Source organism: Hydra vulgaris, chromosome 07 (assembly GCF_038396675.1).
Source record: "Hydra vulgaris chromosome 07, alternate assembly HydraT2T_AEP".
NCBI classification, from domain to species: domain Eukaryota; kingdom Metazoa; phylum Cnidaria; class Hydrozoa; order Anthoathecata; family Hydridae; genus Hydra; species Hydra vulgaris.
Genome location: NC_088926.1, coordinates 35,198,659 through 35,222,298, shown reverse-complemented (window position 1 = coordinate 35,222,298; position 23,640 = coordinate 35,198,659). Strand labels below are relative to the sequence as shown.

Here is a 23,640-nt window from a genome sequence, read left to right as displayed (position 1 = left end):
TTCTTTTTTAAATTACGTTTTTTTATCTTAAAAAAATAACACAAGAATAATTTGAAATATTAATAAATAAGAATAATAACTTTCCATTTAATAAATATTGACGACATTACTTTGTTTCCTTTTCGAATGTCCTTGATTGCGAACATTCTAAACAACAGAATCGTTTTAAATTTGAGTTGCAATAAATAATAAAAAAATAATAAAAATGTTAATAAAAAACCTATACTATGAACAAAAACTAATTTTAAAAATTACTCTATTATTAATATTTATTTTTATTATAAACGGTTGTGGAATATTACAAACAATAAATCAAATAAATCTTACTTGATATTTTCACAAGATTAAAAATACTCTGCAGTTTCAATTTTCTTATAATGGTTTTCTAACTTTCTATTCTTATTTTATTTGCGCATTTTTGTATTCACATTGTGTTTCCACGTGCACATTCCATTATTGAAATTAGCGATTATAACGACTTTAAACTGCTCATTCATTACGTTAGTGCAAAAGAAAACGACGTTGTGCTTTTTATATTTTATATCAGTGCTTTGATAACAGAACATCTTTAATAAAAAATCTTTTTTAAATATTTTATGAAAATAAAAAAATAATCCCGAACTATTGGACGAGCGTTATTTTATACGCTCGTTATAAGCTGAACGCGCGTTGTTTATTGCGCCTAGAACGTTTGAAAAGACCGTTTACGGGTGCGTTTTACGAGCGTAGCGCGATTGCGCTCACTTCATCACAAGCCCTGCATATATATATATACACACGTACATATATATACATACATATATATATATATGTATACATATATATATATATATGTGTGTGTGTGTATTTATGTATGTATATATATATATATATATATATATATATATATATATATATATTATATATATATATATATATATATATATATATATGTTTATATGTATACAGTGGTTTTTCTTGACAGAAATTTGAAACTGTCAATTTTCAATACCTATTAAGTGGTGACTCTCATAAAAACAATTAATATAAATATATTTTTCTATGATAGCCTAAGAAAACTGTTGCAAGTAGAAAAATTATCAGGTTATCTTGATGAAAATTCTATATCTGGTGGTTCAATCATCCGAAATGTTGAAGCAAAAAATGGTATTTTTTTTTAAACTACTAGTTAAAAATATTTGTCATTTTTACTATTTTTACATCTTTGTTTAGATTTTTTGATTAAATTTTAATTATTAGAAAAAAGTTGTATATTACATTTAAGGTAAAAATTTATTATTAATTCAATTCATTTCCCTGGTGCTTATAATACTTATATATAGATTTTTCTATATTTACAAATATTTTTTGATATTAGATGCAAAAGATACCCCTGCATGGTTGCAATCAGCAATATCTTGTCTTATTAACTGTATGTTTTTGTATTTATTTAAAATATTATGAAATATTTTTCAATGTTAATTACTTGGCCTTGACTCAAATTTAAGATCAGAAATGTTTTTTATTACATATTTGTTAGTTTTATTAAAACAGCTTTTATAAAACAGGATTATAATTAAACTCAAAATCATTTATTTTTTTAGAAAAAAAAACACTTTAAAACATATTTAAATTTTAATTTTGGGTTGGTTTAAGTTTTTTTTAAAAAGCAACATCATAAATATGGTTTTGTCTTACACTCCATTATAAAAATAAGAAGAGTTTGATCAATTTTTTTAATAAAAAATAAGCATCAGGTATTCTACTTGGTTAAATGTTTTAGTGTTGCAAAGTTCAATAGTAAACACTTACTAAATGACTTTTGTTGTGTTGTTCTTTTTAATTTTATACTTTCAAGGCATGAAATGCATATTTTCACAATAGTTTGAAAAAAATCAATTCATTGTAATTGTTATATATTGCAAAAGAGTTATTTTTAATAAAAATTTGTGTTGATTTTAATGTTGTTAATATAACTCATAATGCTATATGAAAATAAAGCTGACATAAAGTTCAGAGAATGTCAAAATACGTTTTAACATGTGTAAATGTTTGTTAAATGTCTAAAAACACCTCTTGTGCCCACTGATTCAATTTATCAAAACCATAATTGTGTCTGTATTTAGTTTCATGTTGTTTTGAATTAACCTTGCTCATCAAGGTTCGTGTTTCTTAAGTTGAATAGTAGAGAGGGTAGTAACCAGAAAAAAAAGCCTCCTCAAATGTAGTGGCCCTCCTGGCCTTCGGGACAAGATAAACATAAAAATATATATCACAGATGTTCTAAGGTGGTTATACCGCTTCTTGCTTCTTTTTTTTTTTAAGTTTTACAAAGAGGGTTCCACTAAAATTTTTACAATATCTAAAAAAATTTTGTTCTGTAAAAAGATTTAGAGCATTAATTTAATTTGTAAGCTATTTCTCAGATTAGACGTTTAACAAAATAGTTATAACCCTCCTCGACTTTTCAATAAATGGGCAGAATTTGTGATTTAAAAATTGGCGCGCAGAATTGGCGCTTTAATACTTTCAAGCTAATTTTTATCAAAAGTAATCTGAAAATTTTTTGATAGTAATTAATATAAAAATGATAAGATTAATTCAAAATTAAAAAAACTTTACTTAGACTTAATGTGAACAGATTCAGTGAGACAAAATTGCAAAAGAAATTAAAGGTAATGTTTTTAGTGGCAGTGTCTGAAATCAAAATAAATTTTTAAATATTTTAGATATTTCAGATTAAAAATACTTTCTTTTTATATAAGCACATAGCCCTTGGAATTAGGGTCGGCATTCGGCAATGCCAACCTAACTGCTGATCTTAAAGTGTTTGAGGTTGGCAAAAAATTGCCGACCTTGTTTCTAGGTTTTATTGTAAGACCTTTGTATCAAATCATTTTTGCAGATCTGATGACAACCTCAAAAAGATTGAGGTCGGCAAATTATTGCTGACCTCATTTTTTCTCATTTCAAAGACTTAAGGGGTAAACAGAATAATTCTGCTAACCAGCCTCAAACCCCTTCTTCATCTATTAGGCTGGCTTAGATGAAAACCTGTATCACATTTCCAGCCTGGGATGATGAATGCTGGATTGTCTCTTCTATCAAGGAGATTTTTGCTTGCATCTCTTTGATAGTGGCTATGCAACTTTTCCTGTTACCTCCTAATGAGAGTAAAGCTTGAAAACTCAGTTTAATGGTTCTGAGGCTGACTGGTAGTAAAGTTTCCCAAACTCTGTGGTATCTCTCAGAGAGGGTGATTTCATTAACAACTGCAAATTATCAGAGTATTAACAGTGCCATGTTACGCATGGATGGTGTCTTTGTTAATACTTTTGGTGTGCATTGTTGAGGCCACATAAGGAGCCATATGTTAAGACTTTGGGTTAATTAACAGGATTGATAGGGATCTTGTATTTTTTTTTGTTTACTATTATTATTAAAATCAAAAAGAATATGAAAAGAGACATTTCTGAAAAAGTTATTATTTTTATTTTTGTTTTTCACATAAGATAAAACAGTAAACTGTGTGATAACTACATAGTTATTACAACAGAAATTTTTTCTTTTGTTTATATATATCAACTGTATAAAGCACAAACGTAGTATGTCCACATTTTTATGAAATCAATGTTTTACTATATTCTTATTGGCAGTAACATAAGCTTGTAGAGGACATTTGTAGTATGTCCACAAGTGATATCCATCATTAGATATAACACAAAACACAAGTGTAATATCTTGATTTTAGCAAAATCAACAGAGCACAAATGTAGTATTGGACATACAACATTTGTTCCCTGACAACTATATATTGTTTTGCATAAATGTACTTTCACTTTTATTTTGTAGCTATTTCTTTTATATCATTGAAGGAATTAGAATTACTTTAATGATCTAAAAAAAAACTCTTTGCTTGCAAAGTAAATAAACCAGTATACTCAATCTTTTTCGTAATAAGACAAAATGAGTTATTACTGCAAATAATTACAACTTTGCATAAATTTATAATAATATCTCATATGAAAATACTTTACTTCATTGAATTAATCCTTAGTTGAAAGAAAATCAAAAAAATATGTGTTTGGTCATCAAAATATGACCTAATTTTATTATTACTTGGTTTGTTTCGTTTTTGGACTATTTGGTTTGTTTCGTTTTTGCCGGACATATTACAAAACAAGATGGCCACCAAAAAAAAACATTAAATTTTTTCGCAATGCTCAAGAAGTATTAAAGCTCCTTGATGAAGAGGATGATTTTGAAGAAGGTATGTTGAAGAATATTATTATATTGAATTGATTAATAATTATCACAATATTAAATTATATGCCCTACAACATAATCTAGCCGTTCTAGTTCCCTAGACCTAGTCTAGTGAGGAGGCTAGATAGTACTTTAGTAGAGTCAGAGTAGACTAGAGGAGTAGAGTCTAGTTCTATTATTACAATTATAACTGTTCACTAACAGTAGTAGTACACTTACTAGATCTAGTAGGCTTAGTAGTAAGTAGACTACTACTTATTAATAGTGTACTGGCACATCATTACTAGACTAGTAGTACCAAACTGCAACAATCATACTCATACTTGACTCATAGGCGTCATACTCATAGCCTCTATATAATTGATTATTAACAGGCCATGATTGAAAATAAAAGTATATTAAGGCAGGTGCTGAATTAGGCCCTTAGTCTAAAGTTTAGATAGCATGTACTTTAGCCACTTTGGACTTGGAGGCATTATTTCACTAAATCTAGAATGTCTATATAATAATAATAATAATAATAATAATAATAATAATAATAATAATAATAATAATCTAGATGTTAAACTGTGAAATATAAATTACATCTTTAGAAAGTAAAACCAACTAACCATTTTTATAGATAGTTATATTATTATTCCTTTTTGACAATTTTATATTATGATTTTTATTATTTAAATATTTAAGCCAAAATTATTAACTGTCACATTATTGTTTGTGTTTTAGGTAGCTCTGATCAACTCATCCAAACAGTTAGTCTAGATCAATTCAATGAAACATTTACTTTAGATCAACTCATTGATAGGCCTACAGTTAGCTCTGATCAACTTGTCCAAACAGCTAGCTCAGACTCTGATCAACTAGTTGAAACGGTTAGTTCGGATCAACTTGTCCAAGTGTTTTTAAAGCTTAATGTGACTAATAGTTTATATGATTTAATAACAGGCTTATCTTATGTTGTTGCTAGTAGCTCTAATCAAATCCTCCATGTGGCTAGCTTGGATAATCAAGTAGAAAAACAAATTGAAGTGCCTTCTACTAGTACAAATCAACATATAATCGCTAGTTCCAATGAACTCAACTTGCCTAATTCTGATAGTGATACGGATGGCTATGAGTTTGACAATAATGATCATCAAATTGGGAATACTTTTAATTTCTCTTCACCAATCTTGGACCAACATGTGCATGTTCTTGATCTTGAAAAAGACAAACAAGGGAGAAAAAGAAAAAGAGAACCTGAAAAATGGATACGGAGTATTAGGCAAAAGGCACGCAATAATGGTTTGTTGTATGTTACCAGAAAAGGCAAAACAGTTCCTGCTAAAAATCCCAAACCAGTTGATTGTAACAAATGCAGATTTACATGCAACTCTGTAATATCTAAGGAAGATCGAGTCAACAATTGCCAGGAATATTATAGTCTTCAAGATTATAATGTTAAAAAACAGTTTTTGTGCAGCCTTGTTAATGAAGAGCCTATTATTCGACAGCGTTCCAGGTGTGCAGCGCCAGATCCTAAGAAAAAGAAACAAAAAGTCATGCATATTATTTATTCTCAAATGATGGTTTTAAGAAAAGAGTTTGTCAGGATTTTTTCTGCAAAACCTTTTCATTTTCTTTCAGATGTGTTGATTCGGCATTAGCGGGAAAAGGTGATTCTGGGGCATTTGTGGGAACTGATAAAAGAAAAGGAGGACCAGCACACAACAAAATTTCGGAGGACATTGTTAAACATGTCCACAATCATATAAACACTTTTCCAAAAGTTCTCCCACATTATTGTAGAAAAAATTCTAACAAACAGTACTTGTCACCTGACCTGAACATAAAACAAATGTACAGACTTTACAGAGATGACTACTGCGTGCGCCTGAACTTACCACCAGTAAAAGAGCACAAATATAGACAGATCTTTACCAATGATTTCAATCTCAGATGTTTCAAGCCAAAAAAAGATCAGTGCTCTGTTTGCAATGCTTACAGTGATGCAGATGAAGCAAGAAAGTTTACATTGAAAGTTGCATGGGATCAACATAAACAAAGAGAAAAGGAATCAATGGAAGAAAAATACATTGATAAACAACGTGCTCATGATGACAAATCTTTTCTTGTAGTTACCTTTGACCTGGAAGCTGTTTTGGTAACACCGCATGCGGGGGATGCTCAGATATACTACAAAAGAAAGCTGGCTGTGTACAATTTTACATTGTTTGAGACAGCATCACACCAAGGGTACTGCTACTTGTGGGATGAAACCGAAGGTGGAAGAGGCGCCAATGAAATAGGATCTGCTCTTCTAGATTATTTAGGGAATCTTCCTTCTACTGTGAAACACGTTACTACATTTTCAGATACCTGTAGCAGTCAAAACAGGAATCTCTATGTTGCATCAGCAATGCTGTATGCTGTCCAGAACTTGAAAATATTGAAATTATTGACTTAAAGTTTATGGAATCAGGTCATAGTTATCTGGAGGCAGACTAAATGCATGCGACTATTGAGAAAGCATTCCGGCACAAAAAAGTCTACACAACCCGAGAGTGGGAGCTCATAATTGGTTTTGCTAGAAAGCAGAATCCACTCTTTATTGTCAAAAGAAGGTACCATAATGATGTACATGATCTCAAAGCCTTATCAAGATTCGTCAAAAATCGATCAAAAAATACTCTTAATGAAGCAGTGCAGTGGATGAAAATAAAATGGATGCGATTTGAAAAGAGTCGCCCATACATTATTCAATACAAATACTCCATAAAAAGTGACTCATTTATGGAACTTAATACTCTAATAGCACGCGGTCGACCAACTTTGCTTGCAAATCTGTCATTGGCGTCTGCCTACAATCGCCGCCTGTCAATCTCGGTGCCAAAAATGAATGACCTGATGTCACTTATAGAATCAGGCATCATCCCTCAGGAACATGCACCCTTCTACCATGATCTGCCAAGCAATGCAAAATGCAGAGATCGCCTTCCACAACCAGATGCCACTGAAAAGACTGATGATGACGCTTAAAAGTTAAAACTAAATTATTTTGTTTAATTAGGGTTACAGTAATCATGAAATATTGTGCTAAAGTATTCATATATTTTAATGTTATCTGTTCTATGATTATTTCATGATAAGTTCAAGATTATCAAATTTATTTCATTTAATTCAATTATATTTTTTTTAATTATTTATAATTAGTATTTATAATTTTCACTGTTCCATGATTATTAAATTTATTACTATGATAATTTAAGGATTATCAAATGTATTTTTATTAAGGATTAAATTACATTGATCAACAATTGTGTTTGAATTATTTATATTGCACAAATGTAATAAGACTTTTCTTTACTTTTTTATAGAGCACAAATGTTGCATGTCCATTTTTGTTCATCCTCTTAACAAATTTCAACATTTAAAGTCATTTGGAATCAACAACACCACTTAGATGTTCACTATCCTACATTAGATACATGATAGTATGTAATCATTGATAAAATGCCCCCACATAATACTTTGCTATATTTTGCAAATGGTTTTGAAAATTGAAATCCGTTTTTCTCCATATTTTGGTTTTTGGACATACTACGTTTGTGCTCTATACAGTCGATATAAAAACAGTTCACTCTTTTAGCCGCAAAGTTTAAGTTAAATTAATCTGAATGAATTATTTATTTATAAAGTATTTTAAATTTATTTATATTTTAAAATTATTCTATCTTTCCAAAAAACAAATTTTTTAAACATTCTATTATCTTTAAATACAGATTTGCAATAAGTTTTAATTGATTTTTATTTTATTTAACATTCTGTTAAGTAACAAAGTGACAAAGTTTTCATTCTGTTAAGTAAACAAAGTGACAAAGTTTTCATTCTGTTAAGTAACAAAGTGACAAAGTTTTCATTCTGTTAAGTAAACAAAGTGACAAAGTTTTCATTCTGTTAAGTAAACAAAGTGACAAAGTTTTCATTCTGTTAAGTAAACAAAGTGACAAAGTTTTCATTCTGTTAAGTAACAAAGTGACAAAGTTTTTATTCTGTTAAGTAAGCAGTGTGACAAAGTTTTCATTCTGTTAAGTAACAAAGTGACAAAGTTTTTATTCTGTTAATTAAACAAAGTGACAAAGTTTTCATTCTGTTAAGTAAACAAAGTGACAAAGTTTTCATTATGTTAAGTAACAAAGTGACAAAGTTTTCATTCTGTTAAGTAACAAAGTGACAAAGTGCTTTAAAAGTTAAATGAGTTAAAGCACATAATTTTTAATTCATTTTATTGTCATGAAGATAAAATGAATAAGCTAAAAAATTGTATGTATGTATGCATGTATGTATGTATGTATGTATGTATTAGGGCTGGTAGATTAATCGGTATTTTACATTAATCCATTAATGATTAAATTTCGAAAAATTAATCGATTAATTTTCGATTAATTTTAGAAAAAATGTGTTTATAACTTAATAAAAAGTAATTTATATTTTTTATGATTTTATTTCTCTTTTAATCAGATACGATCTTAAAAAACATAAATTATCAACAGTATCATTGTTTAAGCTAGTTCTTAAATTAGTAACAAATAAACCAGCTGCACTAAAACTTCTTTCTGCTTCTATAGAAGACGGGGGAAGACTTAGCATGGCATTATAAAACTTTTCTAAAGAACTTGGCCTGTTTCCAGTGCTTTCGAGAACTGCAACTTCACGTTTAATGCATGTCAAAACTTCTTGAGGGGAAGATTTAAAAGTTATCCCTTTAGTTTTTCCTGCTGCTGAAGCTGTATTAGCTATTATTTCTGCTAATTCTTCACCTTTAGTTTTTTTTTTTAATGGTTTTTCATTACAAGTGTACTCTAACTCAGACTGATATGCTGCTTCTACTTCCTCATGTAGAAATAAACGTAGGTATATTTCTCTAGCAGTTTTAGCAATTTTATTTTTATGTGGGTATTTCAAAAGATTATCTGGAAATTCTGAGTCTGATTTATAGTCAGCTGGGTTATGTAAAAAGCACAGTAAACCAGCAACATTACAATTTCTTCTTTCAACAATTCTCTCCGAGACAACAGTAAATAATTTTTGAACCATGTTAGTATTTTGTTCTTTAGGATTTTGTAGTAAAAACAAAATAATTTTATCAGATTTTATCAGATCACAGTCTCTTTTCCCTAGTTCCATAACACTTAACTCTACAACATGTAGAGCCTGAACAATATCAGAAATGTGTTTTATTTCTTCTCCACTCATCAAGAGAAGTCCACTCATCAAGAGAAATTGAAAACCTTTCTCCTTTTAATTTTTTTTGCTGAAGCTCTTGAACAACTTTTAACTTAATTGAGTTTGTGTAGTTCATAACAATTGTCTTTATAGCATGTCGAGCATCAGGGATTTTAAGTCCTTGAGCTTTCCAGCCATTTTTTAATATCTTTGCTATTGGCCACAGTTATAAAAGGGATATGATCTACAGCAGTTAAACGAGCTAATACATCTTCAGCTTTGCTACCTATATTATTACAATAGGTAGCAATACTTGGCTGTATATTTTTAGACTTCTCCGAAATAACTTTAGTCAAATAAATTTTATGTTTGTGCTCTAAATGATACAAGAAAATTGAAGTTGATGAATGGAATTTAAGTTCAACTGAACAATGTTTGCACTTGTATGTTGATTTGCCTTTATTTTCCAATAAAAAGTATTTCCAAACTTCGGTTTTTTCCAAACAACATTGTAAATGGTGGTTAAGAAACGGCACTATGAAAAAAGCATTGTTTTTGTTTGTTTATAATAATATTTGACCGGATGCCGGAAAATAAAGGCAAATCAACATACAAGTCAACACAAGTCTTGTTCGTTAAAAAAACGCTTGTAAAGGTTCCTAAAAATCTTTGAAACAAAAAAGCGCAAAGTTGTTATATTAAAAAAAAAATTAATCGATTAATCGTTTGTTAATTAATCGATTAATGATTAATGGTTTTTAATCGTTAATCATTTACCACCCCTAGTATGTATGTATGTATGCATGCATGTATTATAAATGTATGTATGTATATTCAATTTTTAGGGCCAGAATCGTATGAGAATTTGAAAGATAATCAAACTAATTTTAAAAATCATAAAGAATTAGAGAGATATATATTTCAAACTATCAAAGAGTATTATGAAAAAAATTTGGCTGAGCCTCTTTTCCCTTATCATTTTTTTGGATTATTGCAAGAGTGTGAAGGTAAAATTAATATACATAGTGTTTACTTAATGTTTGTAGAGGTGCATAAATATTATTTATCTTATTTAAATCTTATTCAATATTTCTTTTATATTAAATGTTCGTAACTCTTTTGCTGATATGTATACAATATTTAAGAGTTTAAAAATAAAAAATAATTTAAACTTTTTATAGTCATTTAAAAACAAAACAAAAAAATTCTAATAACTTATTTTTTAATATATCTTTATTATTATTATTTTCATTATCAATTAATTAATTTTTAATTTGAAACATTTAAATTTTTAAATAAATAATTTCTAATACTTTCCCCCTAAACAAAAATCAATGTTAATGTTTTATACAATGCGTAAAGAGCTTTCGCATTATTTTTTATTGGTTGATTTTTAAATTACCGCACAAATTTTGCAGACCTTTAGTAATAGTTACTTTTTTATTATAACTTTTTTTATTTATAATCCTTAAATTACATGGCATTTAAAAAGAAAACAATAATTAAAAATATGTAAGTTGTCAATTTTATTATAGTAAATTTATTTTTTTGTTTTTTCATTAATTATTACAATATGGTAAATTAACTGTTTCATTAAGACAGTGTTCAATAATTTTTTACAGGTTTTTAATAAACTAAGAATATGATGACCAGAAATATTTCCAGATATTGCAATTTGTGATGACTTAATTCGAACCTTGACATATATATATATATATATATATATATATATATATATATATATATATATATATATATATATATATATATATATATGTATATATATCTTATATATAAATACATATGTATTATATGTACATATATAATACATAGTGTATATATATATATATATATATATATATATTATATATATATATATATATATATATATATATATATTTACCTATATACATATATTTTATATATATATGTATACATATATGTATGTTTAATAATATATATATATATATATACATATAAATTGTAATAAATTTAGCTATGTTGCACGCAGACTCAAAAGCTGTTATCAAAATTTTACAGCATACTTTATTGTTGTTACCCAATTGGAATCGCTGTCAACTTTATTTAATAGTGAACTTTATGAAAAAAGCAAGCTGCAATGACACCTTATGTCTCAGTGCAGATATTCCAAATAAAGATTTGGTAAAATAGTTTTACTTTTTAATAAATTTGTAAAATTATTTTAATTATGTTTTGAAGATTTTTTTAACTCAAGTAAATAGACAGAAGAATAGAAATCAATTTATGTACTTATGTTTATGGATTTATGTTTTAAAGATTTTTTTTTATAAACTATTTTTTCAGATTTCTATATAATTTATTTTATAAAATTAAAGTTGATTAATTCTATAAAAAAAATATTCTAATATTTACTATTAATAGCTTAATTAAAGAAGAAAAGTTAGAGAAAACTTTATAATAATTATCAATATTTAAATAATAATTTTGGATGCAAATGACTTGCATTATTCAGTAACAATACTGACACCTAATCCTTTTTTTTTTCACAGTTAAAATTACATTTTAGTTGCGATTTCAAATAGAAGATTATCAAGAAAGTACTTAGTATAGATAAGGTAATACACAGGAACAACTTGTGATAATCCTTGTGGTTGAAGCGGTCCATTTAAATCTCTTAATTTTTCCATATACCACTTTTTGGTCCTTGGACGATTTAAGAGATTTAAAGAGGTAGAAAATGGAATCAGAAGTGGTGAAATGACAAGCATGATAAAACGCAACCTAAGCAACCTTAGCAGGAACTAACTTTGATTCAAGAAATAAATAAGAAGATAAAGAGATGAATTTGAAGATAAAAATCTTGAGAGTTTTAATAAGTTCAGACTATGAGAGGTGGAATTTTGTACTTTGTACTAACATTGGTACAGGTTTATCAAAAGTTTTTGGATTTCTGAGATAAATTTAGTAATCTGAGATTTAAAACTTTATTTTTAACATTTTTGTTAAAGATGCAGTTTTAATTTTCAAAAAAGTCATTCTCATTAAAAAGATGAAAATTCATATTGATTAGAAATAGCTTTAGATGTTTATTCACCTAAATATAAACATATAAAATCTCTTTTGAGTGTTTATGTGAATAATTCATGATTATAAACAAAGAAAATGGTTTACAGCTATGGAATGAGTTGTAGTATTTCTAGTACAAAATGTTGTTTACCTAATGCTAATTTTTTTTGAAAGATGCTTGCTAAAAAGCTATTGATTTCCTTGAAAAATTGAAATACCCAAAAAGAATTTGTATCAAAGCATCTAATGCAGAGAATTCAACAATCATTTAAAAAAAAATTGTATCAGATTGAATCAGGTATTTACAACATTAAGTGGTACAAGATATAATCCTACATAACAACTGCCTACTGTAAAGTATTGAAGATGTTGGCATTGTCCACTCTATAGAATTACTGGTATTATGTCACCTCATGTAAAAGTTAAATGCCTCATAGATGGATATACCAGCAGGATAATAATCCTATACAGTCAAATCAGTTTAGGGAGTTTCTTAGAAGAAAAAATTTGTTTTAAGAAGTTTGTGCCATCCCAAACACCTGACTTGAATTTCATTGAGCATTATAGGAACATGTTGGGCGTCAAATAAAAGGCATCAAGCCTGCAAAGCATGCTGATCCATTCAGTAAAATCAGGCCAATATGGGGATGCAAACATCAGTTCCCATTAATTTAGTTGACTCTATGCCTCCTAGATGCCAACCTGTTCTCGATTGTTAAGGATATTTTTCAAAATACTAATGTGATTTTGCTTTTTTAAAAATTTTTGATCAAATAACATTGAAAAAGTACTATTGGGTGCTTAATACAAAAGGGTGGGGGTGAGGTGTGAGAATAAACAGGGGAGGGGTTGTATATACATATATGTATGCATATATTTATATATACAACATATACTGTAAAATTGCCTAAGTTCGGTCACCATGTAACTTCGGTTATTTAAGAAAAAATATAAAAAAAGCATGCAAAACTCAAATTTTAGAAACTCTTTTTTATCAAATAATACTTGTAATTAATTCGTAAATATGGACCTATAAAAAAAAAAAAAATGTTTGCAACCTGCTGAAATAGTTCTTTAGCAAAACATCAATTTGAAAAAATGCTAAAATAAGAAAGTTATTAAAATAAATGATCTTAGTATTATTAAGAATCACCAAATTAATTACTTTTTTTATAAAAACTAGTGAGATTTTGAAATACTCTAACTTCGGTCATTCACAGATAAATAACGAAGGAAACTAATTTCATTTAGCTTTTGTAGCTCGCGCAGCTAAGGAAATTTTTTATTTCAAAATTTACATCCCATTGTTATTGAATTGGTTGCATTGCTAATATTTGGATACTTTTGGCAAACCCAAAAAGAGAAACATTGATTTGTCAATATCCAGCTTAGTTGTTGCCCGTGTTTTTTATTGCTTGGCGGCAATCCATTTATGGTGTTCCAAAACATAAATTCAATATCTTTTTGGCCATATATCCAATTTTCCCAAAGTCATAACACAATCCAAGTCATTGCACCTTTTTTTCACTGTACCATCTTTCTTTAACATCAAAAAGATGCTTAGTTGTTTTGATATTTTTTTAAAAAACTTTAAAAATAATAGTATATTAAGTATTAATAATAAGCTAATAAAAATATCATATTATTGGTGTTTTTAAATGCACAATAAAAAAATTAAAGTTATAATAAACATAATAACTATATATATTCTATTTGATTATGTATTTTTTAGCAAAACTTGAAAATTTTTTTTTAAAACTTTTAGAAGTTTTTTTAATATGCAATCAAACATTACTTCACTTTGACGAAAATAAGAAAAAAAGAAAAAATTGTTAAGTTTAAGCATGGTTTTTTTTTAAAATGCAAATTTTACTGAAAATGACTGCAAATGCAGTCATTTCTAGTAAAATTTTGAATGCTTTTGTAAATGCATGCAAAAACCATGCTAGAGCATAATTACTTTCTTCGTTCAATTGAAGAAAGTAGTTGTAGCATGGTTTCTTTTAAAGTCTTTCAAAATGCATTTAAATTTTTTAGTTAATTGTTTTTATATTGCAATTATGTATTTTTTATAATAAATAAAAAACAATCAATCACTTAATTATTTGGAAAAAAAAATTGCTGAAGTAGTGCGTTCATTTTGAAAAACTTTGAGCTAACCCCGACATTTGTGTAAGGAAAAGTAAAGGAACGCGACATTCGTTTTTCTGTCTTTTTTTTAGCAGACATTTGCACGTTCATTGATTTATTGCACCCTTATATATACATATATATATATATATATATATATATATATATATATATATATATATATATATATATATATATATATACACATACATACATACATACATACATACATACATACATACATACATACATACATACATACATACATACATATAAATATGTACATACATTTTTTTTTTTTGATTTACCTCTCCAAGGCTGAGAAGGTTACTACAGATGAGGAGGCTATGATGTATATACAGCGTGGAAAATAATGGCCAGTCAAAAATTAATGACCGCCCAGAATGACTATAAGTTGCTATTTTGATCTCCCAAATTATTTCTTGTCGGTCATAGTTGACCAGTGGAAAAAAATCAGAGTTTTGAAAAACAAGGTTTGACAAATAATCATGATGAAAAAAGTTCTAAATTAAATTACTTGGATGGTACCAAACTTAATTTTTTAATTGAATGGAAATTTGTGCACGTCAGAATTATTTTTAATTAATAACAGCTGGTAATTTGAATGTTAGTTATTTGCGTTTTCGTTTAAAAATGCATTGGTTTATCTAAAATTATTGTTTTAAAAGGAATGCAAATTTGTTAATTTACATATATATATATATATATATATATATATATATATATATATATATATATATATATATATATATATATATATATATATATATATATATATATATTTATATATATATCAAAAGCAAAATTAGACAGAGTTGTTAGTCAAAAGCAAGATTTGATATTTTGGTTCATAGGCTGTTTACAAGCTTTAGCCTGTTTTAATTTTTGCAATTAAAATATGATTTATTAGATTTTATAGTTTGAGTCAAGTTTCCTTTAATTTTTTATTATATTTGAATTTATTTTCAATTTAGATACTTCATTCCTTTTATCATTTAATTGTTCGTAAAGAAAAACAGTCAATGAATAAAATGTATGAAGATGTGGTTTCAATGAGAATAACAACTTTTCTTATGGAACATTATGAAGAAATATTTATGGTACGCTTGTAAAATGTTTGTTACTAGTTAAATTTTCACTTAGTGAATATGTACATGGTTGTTGTGAGTGTGAGTAGGAGTTTGTGGTTATTGTCAGGCTTGGACAGGAATGGCATTCGATCAATGCTATTGCTGACCATGCAAATGATTTTTTTGTTGTTGACAACCTGACCACCACTGTTTAGATGTTTGATAATTTAAACTTGTCAGAAATGCGCTGAAAAAAGAAACACTAAGCTAAACAGATTAGCTAAGCGTTTTTAATTTTTTTTTTTTTAAGTCTGAAAACTATGAAAAAAATTTCAAAAAACTGAAAAAGGAAACAATTCCTCGCGAAAAAGAAAATATATAAACTTTAAAAATAAAACTCAAACTTGAAGTGAAATTTACTTTTTGTTTTGTTTTTAATTGCAGTTGAAATAAATTACTTTAAAACTTATCTTTTAAAATGTTTTATTAAAGTTACGTAAAAGGCTTTTACAAATTACTTCTAATGATTGTTTAATAAATGAAAATTTCTTATTTAAATGTTTATTAAATTAATGAAATGAAATAAGTATAATATTTTTAAATTGTAAAATATTTTTTTTGAAAATGTGTCGAAAAAATTTTTTTTTTTAATAACCTAGTCTTTTTAAAATAGTAATTTTTAATCATTTTATTAGTATTTCAAATTTAAAAAAAAAAAAGCTTTTAAACGATTCTTTGTAAAAATAAAAAATAAAAAAAATAAAGCAATTAAATCATTCCATTGCAATGGGAAGATTTTAATTAAACTTATTATTTAAAGTATTTAAAAAAAGTAATCTTATGAAAGATTTTTTCATAAAAATATATGGAAACATAGTTTCAAATGTTTAAATTTATCATGAAAAATACACGCCTACAAAAAAAAAATTAAATATTTAATTTACACAAAATGTGTTTAAATAAACAATCATTATAATTAGTTTTTTATTTTATTTAAAGCTTTCACGTAAAATAAAAACGTTAGAAAAGATCAGCAATTAATTGTTATTTAATTGTTATTTATACGTAATGATTTTTTAATTGCGTTTAAATTCTTAAATCATTAAAACAGCCATGGTCAATTTGTAAAGAAAAAAAATTATTAGCGTGGTCAGTTACAGAGTGCGATCGCATTCTTGTCCAAACTTGTAACATGTGTGTGGATTTTTGATAGTTTTTAATGTGTATAGGTAGGTGTTCAGTGTTAAGACACTGAACACCCAGCTTTGTGATTGCCTTTATACAGCCAATTTACTGGACCATTTCCAATGATATAATAAGGAATTTCCCAATTTTTATTTATTTATTTATTTTTTAACTAAAACGCGAGCCATGGTGCTAAAACCATGGTTTGCTTAATTAAAAAAAAGGCCATGAAATTTATATCCTTGTTAATACATCAGTGTTTGGGTTTGCTTTGTGGGTATACAGGGTGAAGGTGGTGGAAGGGTGAGGGGGTGGTGGGTTTTTGCAATTGTGCAAACTATTATCTAAGTTTATGCCAAAATATACTAAAAATATACTAGTCAGTAGTCAGTATATCTAATTGGTCTTTATAAATTGTTGTATTGATTTTATGTAAGATGTTAACCTTTAAGGATCTAATTCATAGCGTTTTCTACTACAGACCATTATGCAGCCAGATTTTTTTGTGGAGGCCTACTTTTTTATGGCAAAAAAGATAATAAATTCGTTAAAACATAATTTTAAAACTAAAAAGATTTTTTATTCTCTGTATAGCCTAATTTTTTTTTTTTTTCGAAGAAAAAAGAAAAAATCATCTCAAGTAAAGTAAATCTTAATAAACAATGTAAATAAAAAACAAAGAAATTTTTTCTAATTCAAAGTTTCACACATTTACACAATGGTATAATTTCACCTTTAGTTTTGGCTTTACCATCTAAAATATAAAATTAATATTTTCTTATATTGAGTAGAAAATGTTATTAAACCAAACAAAGAATATTAGATAAATTTTGTTTACAAATTTATCTAATATTCTTTTACTACAAATGTAATTGTTAACAAAATCTGAAAAAAATAAAACGCCACTATATGAAACTTTTATAAATTAGTATACTATATATATTATAAATAGTAGACAATTAAGAATATTTCTAAGAGATTTTTAATATTTTTAGTGCAGGTTCTTTGTCAGATCTAAAAATGTCAGTGGTATATAAATTTTTTTTTAAATGTTGCTCAATATTACATAATGATGTTTTTCCATATCCAATAAATAACAGTCATAAAAATACTATATAATCATAAAAATAGTATCTAAAGATTTTCTGCAAACATGATCTTTAATTATTTGAAAAATTATGAAACAAAAAAATGTCCATTAGCACAAATTATCAGTTGGAATTTTTAATCTACCGCGATCCAAAAGTTTAGAAAACTGACCATATTTCTGATAATAGAACATTGTTTAATATAAAAGTTCATAATCAGTATGTTCTTTATCATTTTGTGTAACATAACCAGCAATGTGAATAAGTGACATTTTGACATCATCAGCAATAGAACATTCCAGATCTTGCAAGTTACCAAGAATTTTGCAACAGTCTTCAGACAATTTGGATTGGCATAATGTACATTGTCGACCAGACTTTACATAAAAATTGTTAACATCTACATATAGTTTCAAAAGTAAAGATGTATGTTTGATACATAGTTTTTCAATAACCTATTGAACAATAAAAAAATATGAACCACCAGATTTTTGACGCAGTATACTGTTTTTTTTTTCCAGGTTATCTCATGTAAATTGACCAAGAAGAATGTAGTTTTGTATTGTTTTAAATAAATATTGACATGAATCTATTAGTCCATAACAAATTTGATGTATACAAATTGCAGTATCTTTAGAAAGCGGTTTACCTTAAGGACCTACCATTTAAAGTGCCATATCACCAAATTGTAGTATTAATTTTAAACGGCTGTTGTCAGGATTATTGATAACAGCCTGCAAATGATCATTACGCCTTTATCAGCATTGATGGCTTTGACATTTAAAATTTTCCACCAAATAATAACTTTATTGATAAATATAGCAGCGTAAGTTTTTTCAGAAAATACTCTTAAAGCCGTCAAGACACACTGTCGTTCAACAGGTTTTGAGTGAAATATAAGTTTTATACAGGTCAGATAACTTTAGAAAGCTTCTGGATTCTACATTGTAAAGCTGCTTTAAATGAGTCCATTTTGCAATCCTGGTTACTTCGTTATCGTCAAATATTAATTCCTGATTTTTTTCAGATAACCAAAGATTATTACAAATACTTTGAGGTGTACAAAATCATAAATACTTTCAATCTATCTTTTCATCTGTTACAGAGAAAATACAAAGCAAATACTTTCCATCTACTTTTCATCTGTTACAGAACAAATACAAAGCAAATATTTTCTATCTACTTTTCATCTGTTACAGAGCAAATACAAAGCAAAAACTTTCCATCTACTTTTCATCTGTTAGCCATGGTTTTCCCGGAACGAATGTGTACATTTAAAAAAAAGCCTGATTGACATGATTTCCATCACATACTATAGCTTTTACATTTGCATTGACTGAATCAATTATTTGATTGGTCAAATTAATCTGTTCAAACAAAAAATCAGATCGTAATTTTGATATTGGCATCATTTTAATTAACACCTTTGGACCCCTGTTTAAACAAACCGCCATAATCCCCAACAGTGTTTTGAACAATTTTACTGGGTTATCCTCCAATCTACCAAAAATAGTTCTACCATGATAACTTTTTTAAACATATATTTCATCATGTAGTATGATTCATAATTTCTGCTTATCCGGAAGAAAATTAAAAATTGAATAGATAAATTTGTTTCCATCAATATTTAAAATTTTTGAAGTAATTTGAGAGAGTATTGAAATAGATAGAAGTTGATAATCATTTCTCAAGCGATTATATAATGCACTTGATGTTGAAAAATTTACAAAAGAGGGTATAACTATTTCAATGTATAAAGTTCATCTTCAATTGTTTTTGGTCCCATAACTAAAATATGCTGCATAATTACTTCTTTTTTATTGTCCATTTTCAAGGAGCAAAAAACGAAGTCTCACTTAGACCAGATATCAACAGTTATGATTCGATTTACTGTTAAGCTAGAAATGTGACACTTGAACCCATAATGAAATGTTTCTAAGGTAAGATTTTCATAAATTTTAAGTACACAAAAAGGTATTCCATTAAAAAATTGTGAAGATTGTATAACAACATAGTCATCAACCATAGATGGTATAACTGGATATTGGTGATCACTGCTATTGATAAACTTGTTTTAAATGTCACAAAAAGTAGCTTTATCCCTTTTTAAAGTAAAAAAAGTAGGCCTCTACAAAAAAATCCGGTTGCACAATGAATAGGCCTGTAGTAGAGAACGCTAAGATCTAGTTATATGGAGTCATTATTGATATTTTTATAATCTTTTTTATATTTAATTTTAGTTAACTTTAAAATTCAATGACTAAGCAAAAAAAGTACAAAATTTTGTTTTTATTTTATTAGTTACCTACTGGACTTCGTGTTCAAGTTGACCATAAAATAGCTGTTACATTCGGTGCAAAGGTGGTCCTAATATTTTTAAATGCATCCATAGTTCTTACTGTAAATTTAAATGTATAATTAAATGTATTTATATTAATTTGATTTTAATTTTAGTTTTTTTGTTTTTAGAAATGTAACAATGCATTATCTTCAAAAAATATTGTAAACAAAAAACACTGCAAAAATAATCTTATCAATCCAATTAAACGAACTCCCTCTTTCTGTGCTCGCATATCAGTGCAACAGTATGAGAAAGATGCTGCTGAGTTATCAAGAAAAGCTTTACACGACCTTCTGTTATCGATAGTTAATAATAAAAGTATTTCTGAAAAGGATAAAACGAAACAGTTAAAAAAGGTATCAATTATATTAATTTATATATACAGAAATTTTTTAAGTAATTTTACTTTTTATGTGAAAGCTTAAATCACAGATTTTTCATAATAGTTATCATCAAATCACAGGCTCATCCATAATACTTACCATTAAATCTTTTAAATTCTGTATGAAAGAAATTTTTTTAGAAAAAAATTTCTTTCATACAGAATTTAAAACTTTCTACAGAATTTAAAACTTTTGGGTGCTGCTCTTATGCTTGATTCCTCGTTTTAAAGTTTCATTAAACAGTTGTTTTGAAATTTATATTTGCTTTAAAATTCACTCAACCCTTTATTTAGAAATGTTGTTTTAAAGTCATTAGTTTCTCTCTTAAAAATTCTTTGTTTTATGAATAATATAAATTTTTTATTTTCTTTTGCTTAAGTTTGACTAATTAAATAACACTTCACAACATTACTATGACTACAAAATGTCATCATAAATAGTCACTCAAAGTATTAATTTTATTCATACAAAACTAATTTACTTAGTACTTTTTAGAATTGTTGAATTGATTGGTTTTGTTATCTGTATTTAACATTGCTATCTCTCTGCAGAAACTAGCTAAAATCACCCATCATGGCTGTATCCAACTTTTCTTGATATCTCTGCTCCGTATACAAAATTTCCTAATGAAATCTTTTAACATGTTAATCAGGTAAGTTACCAAAGTTTTCTAGAAAGAAACCTAGATGACTATGCAGAAAGCTGAGTCTAAATGACATTCTATATCCCATTGTAGCTATGAAGGAGATCCTTGACAATCTCAAAAAAATTGTCTGCTTTGTGTTTTTCTAGAAAATTTAACACTTATAACTTGAATAACAAACAGGCAGTAAGTTCGGTGTTGCCTAATAGTTTTTAAAAATCACTAATCTGTGACATCAATTTGTGTTTCAAGCAATTGAACATTAAAATCATTTAAATAAACTGTAATTTTTTATTTTATTAACAAAGGTAAGTAGTTTTATAAACGGGTGAGTTTATAAAACTACTTACATTTGTTTTTGAACTTGGTGTACTTTGATTTTTTATGAGTGACATTGTCTATTATATAATACAACTAAAAAAAACGTAAAATTATTTTTAAGTATACAGTTAAAACCTAATGCTCACTAGAGTATTAGTTTTTAGAATAATTTTTGTTAAAAAATGATCTCAACTTAATTATTAAAATAATCCAGTTAAATAACAGTATATGTATTAAATACTAATAGATATAAGATCACCCTATATTAATCACCCTATAAGGTTTTATAAAGACCTTATAAGGTTCACACAAAACTTTTATTAAGACTAAAGTTTACAAGATTACTTTTTTATATTGTCATCATTTGTCCAAGTCAAGATGTAGCTTTTGTTTTACATCTTTTTTTTATTCCTAAGTTAGTGGTTTTTAGCTTGTCTTTTTTTTTTTTTTTTTTTTTTTTTTTTGTTATGACTTTCTTAATTAAATCTTAATATTGATTAGTTTGGTTTGGGTTTTTCATCTCTTCTGACAAATAAATTTTATTTCTGATTGGAATATCAATCAAGATCCTTGTTTTTATTTGCTTTCTTTTAACAATTCGTTTTCTAGCAGATACTTTTGGTTAAGGGGTCAAAATATCAGGTGAGAATAATGAAGCCATGTATTCAATTACATTGTTTAAAATACATTGTTTCAGCATTCATTTCAAGTTCCAAATTCTGATAAAAATAGATTTAACTGTATTTAGAATAGCTTGATTTGCAACTGATGATAGTAAATATTCATCATCTTTAAAAATTTCTGAAATAATTGGTTTAATGCCAGCTAGTTGAAATTTTGTTCTGTATATTAAATAGTGAGAAAACTTTTGTATATAGTTCACAAACTAGTAAAAATATATTGTTAGTGGTCATAAGTATTGGGTTTTTGACCATTCAAATGTCATTTAAACAGATTGTCAGGTGTAATATCTTGAGCCTGAAATAAATTAGTCATAAATTTAAAGATTATTATAACATAATCTTATAACAATAAGTGCAATAAAATTAAATAAACTCATCAAACTCATAAAAGCCTGTAACGTGATTACACGATATAGAAGGAGTTTTTCCTCCACTTGAATGTTGAAATAACTTTCTCATGTCTCTTGCTGAGCATTGCTTTTTTCTTTTTCAATCATAGTCTGCCATTTTCAAGTTTTACTTTGACTTATTTATTGCACTTGCGCAAAATTATCTTTCTACACGCTAGGATTGGTCCAAAAAAAACGGCGTTTTGAAAATAAATTTAAACAATCATTCCACATTTTGAAAATAAAATTATTATTAGCTAAAAATAAATAAAAATATTGAAGTCTTATAAAATAGTTGCTAATTTGACTTGAAAGTATTTTTTTTATTTTATAATAACGGGCAGTTAACGCAATTTTTTCAAAAATGTCCCTCAATACGTTTTGAAAATAAGATCTTCATATATATATATATATATATATATATATATATATATATATATATATATATATATATATATATATATATATATATATATATATATATATATATATATTTAAACAACTTTAAAAAGTATTCTACACAATAGAGTGCTCAATGTTCTTAAAAGAACAGAGCAATTATATATTAGTAGAAAATCACTTAACAAAAATTTTTTCCATTTAACACTGTGTTTTATCAACAAAGATTCATCAGAAATCCATCAACAAAGATTCATCAGAAAGGATTTCTGATGAATCTTTGTTGATGAAACACAGTGTTAAATGGAAAAAATTTTTGTTAAGTGATTTTCTACTAATATATATATATATATATATATATATATATATATATATATATATATATATATATATATATATATATATATATATATATATATATATATATATATATATATATATATTTGTGTGTGTGTGTGTGTGTGTTTATACATATATACATATATATAT

General features: G+C 26.7%; 1 protein-coding gene across 2 annotated transcripts in view; it reads left to right on the top strand.

Moving 5' to 3' along the window:
• Positions 1 to 23,640, top strand: part of LOC100202128 (DEP domain-containing protein 1A) — a 60,779-nt gene that overhangs the window by 33,194 nt on the left and 3,945 nt on the right. For both annotated transcript variants that reach the window (XM_065801717.1, XM_065801715.1), the window contains 7 exons: positions 1,049 to 1,146; positions 1,358 to 1,411; positions 10,296 to 10,457; positions 11,447 to 11,613; positions 15,624 to 15,749; positions 20,294 to 20,353; positions 20,462 to 20,689. In XM_065801717.1, coding sequence (XP_065657789.1) covers positions 1,049 to 1,146; positions 1,358 to 1,411; positions 10,296 to 10,457; positions 11,447 to 11,613; positions 15,624 to 15,749; positions 20,294 to 20,353; positions 20,462 to 20,689 — 895 coding nt within the window. The remainder of the gene's footprint in view (positions 1 to 1,048; positions 1,147 to 1,357; positions 1,412 to 10,295; positions 10,458 to 11,446; positions 11,614 to 15,623; positions 15,750 to 20,293; positions 20,354 to 20,461; positions 20,690 to 23,640) is intronic.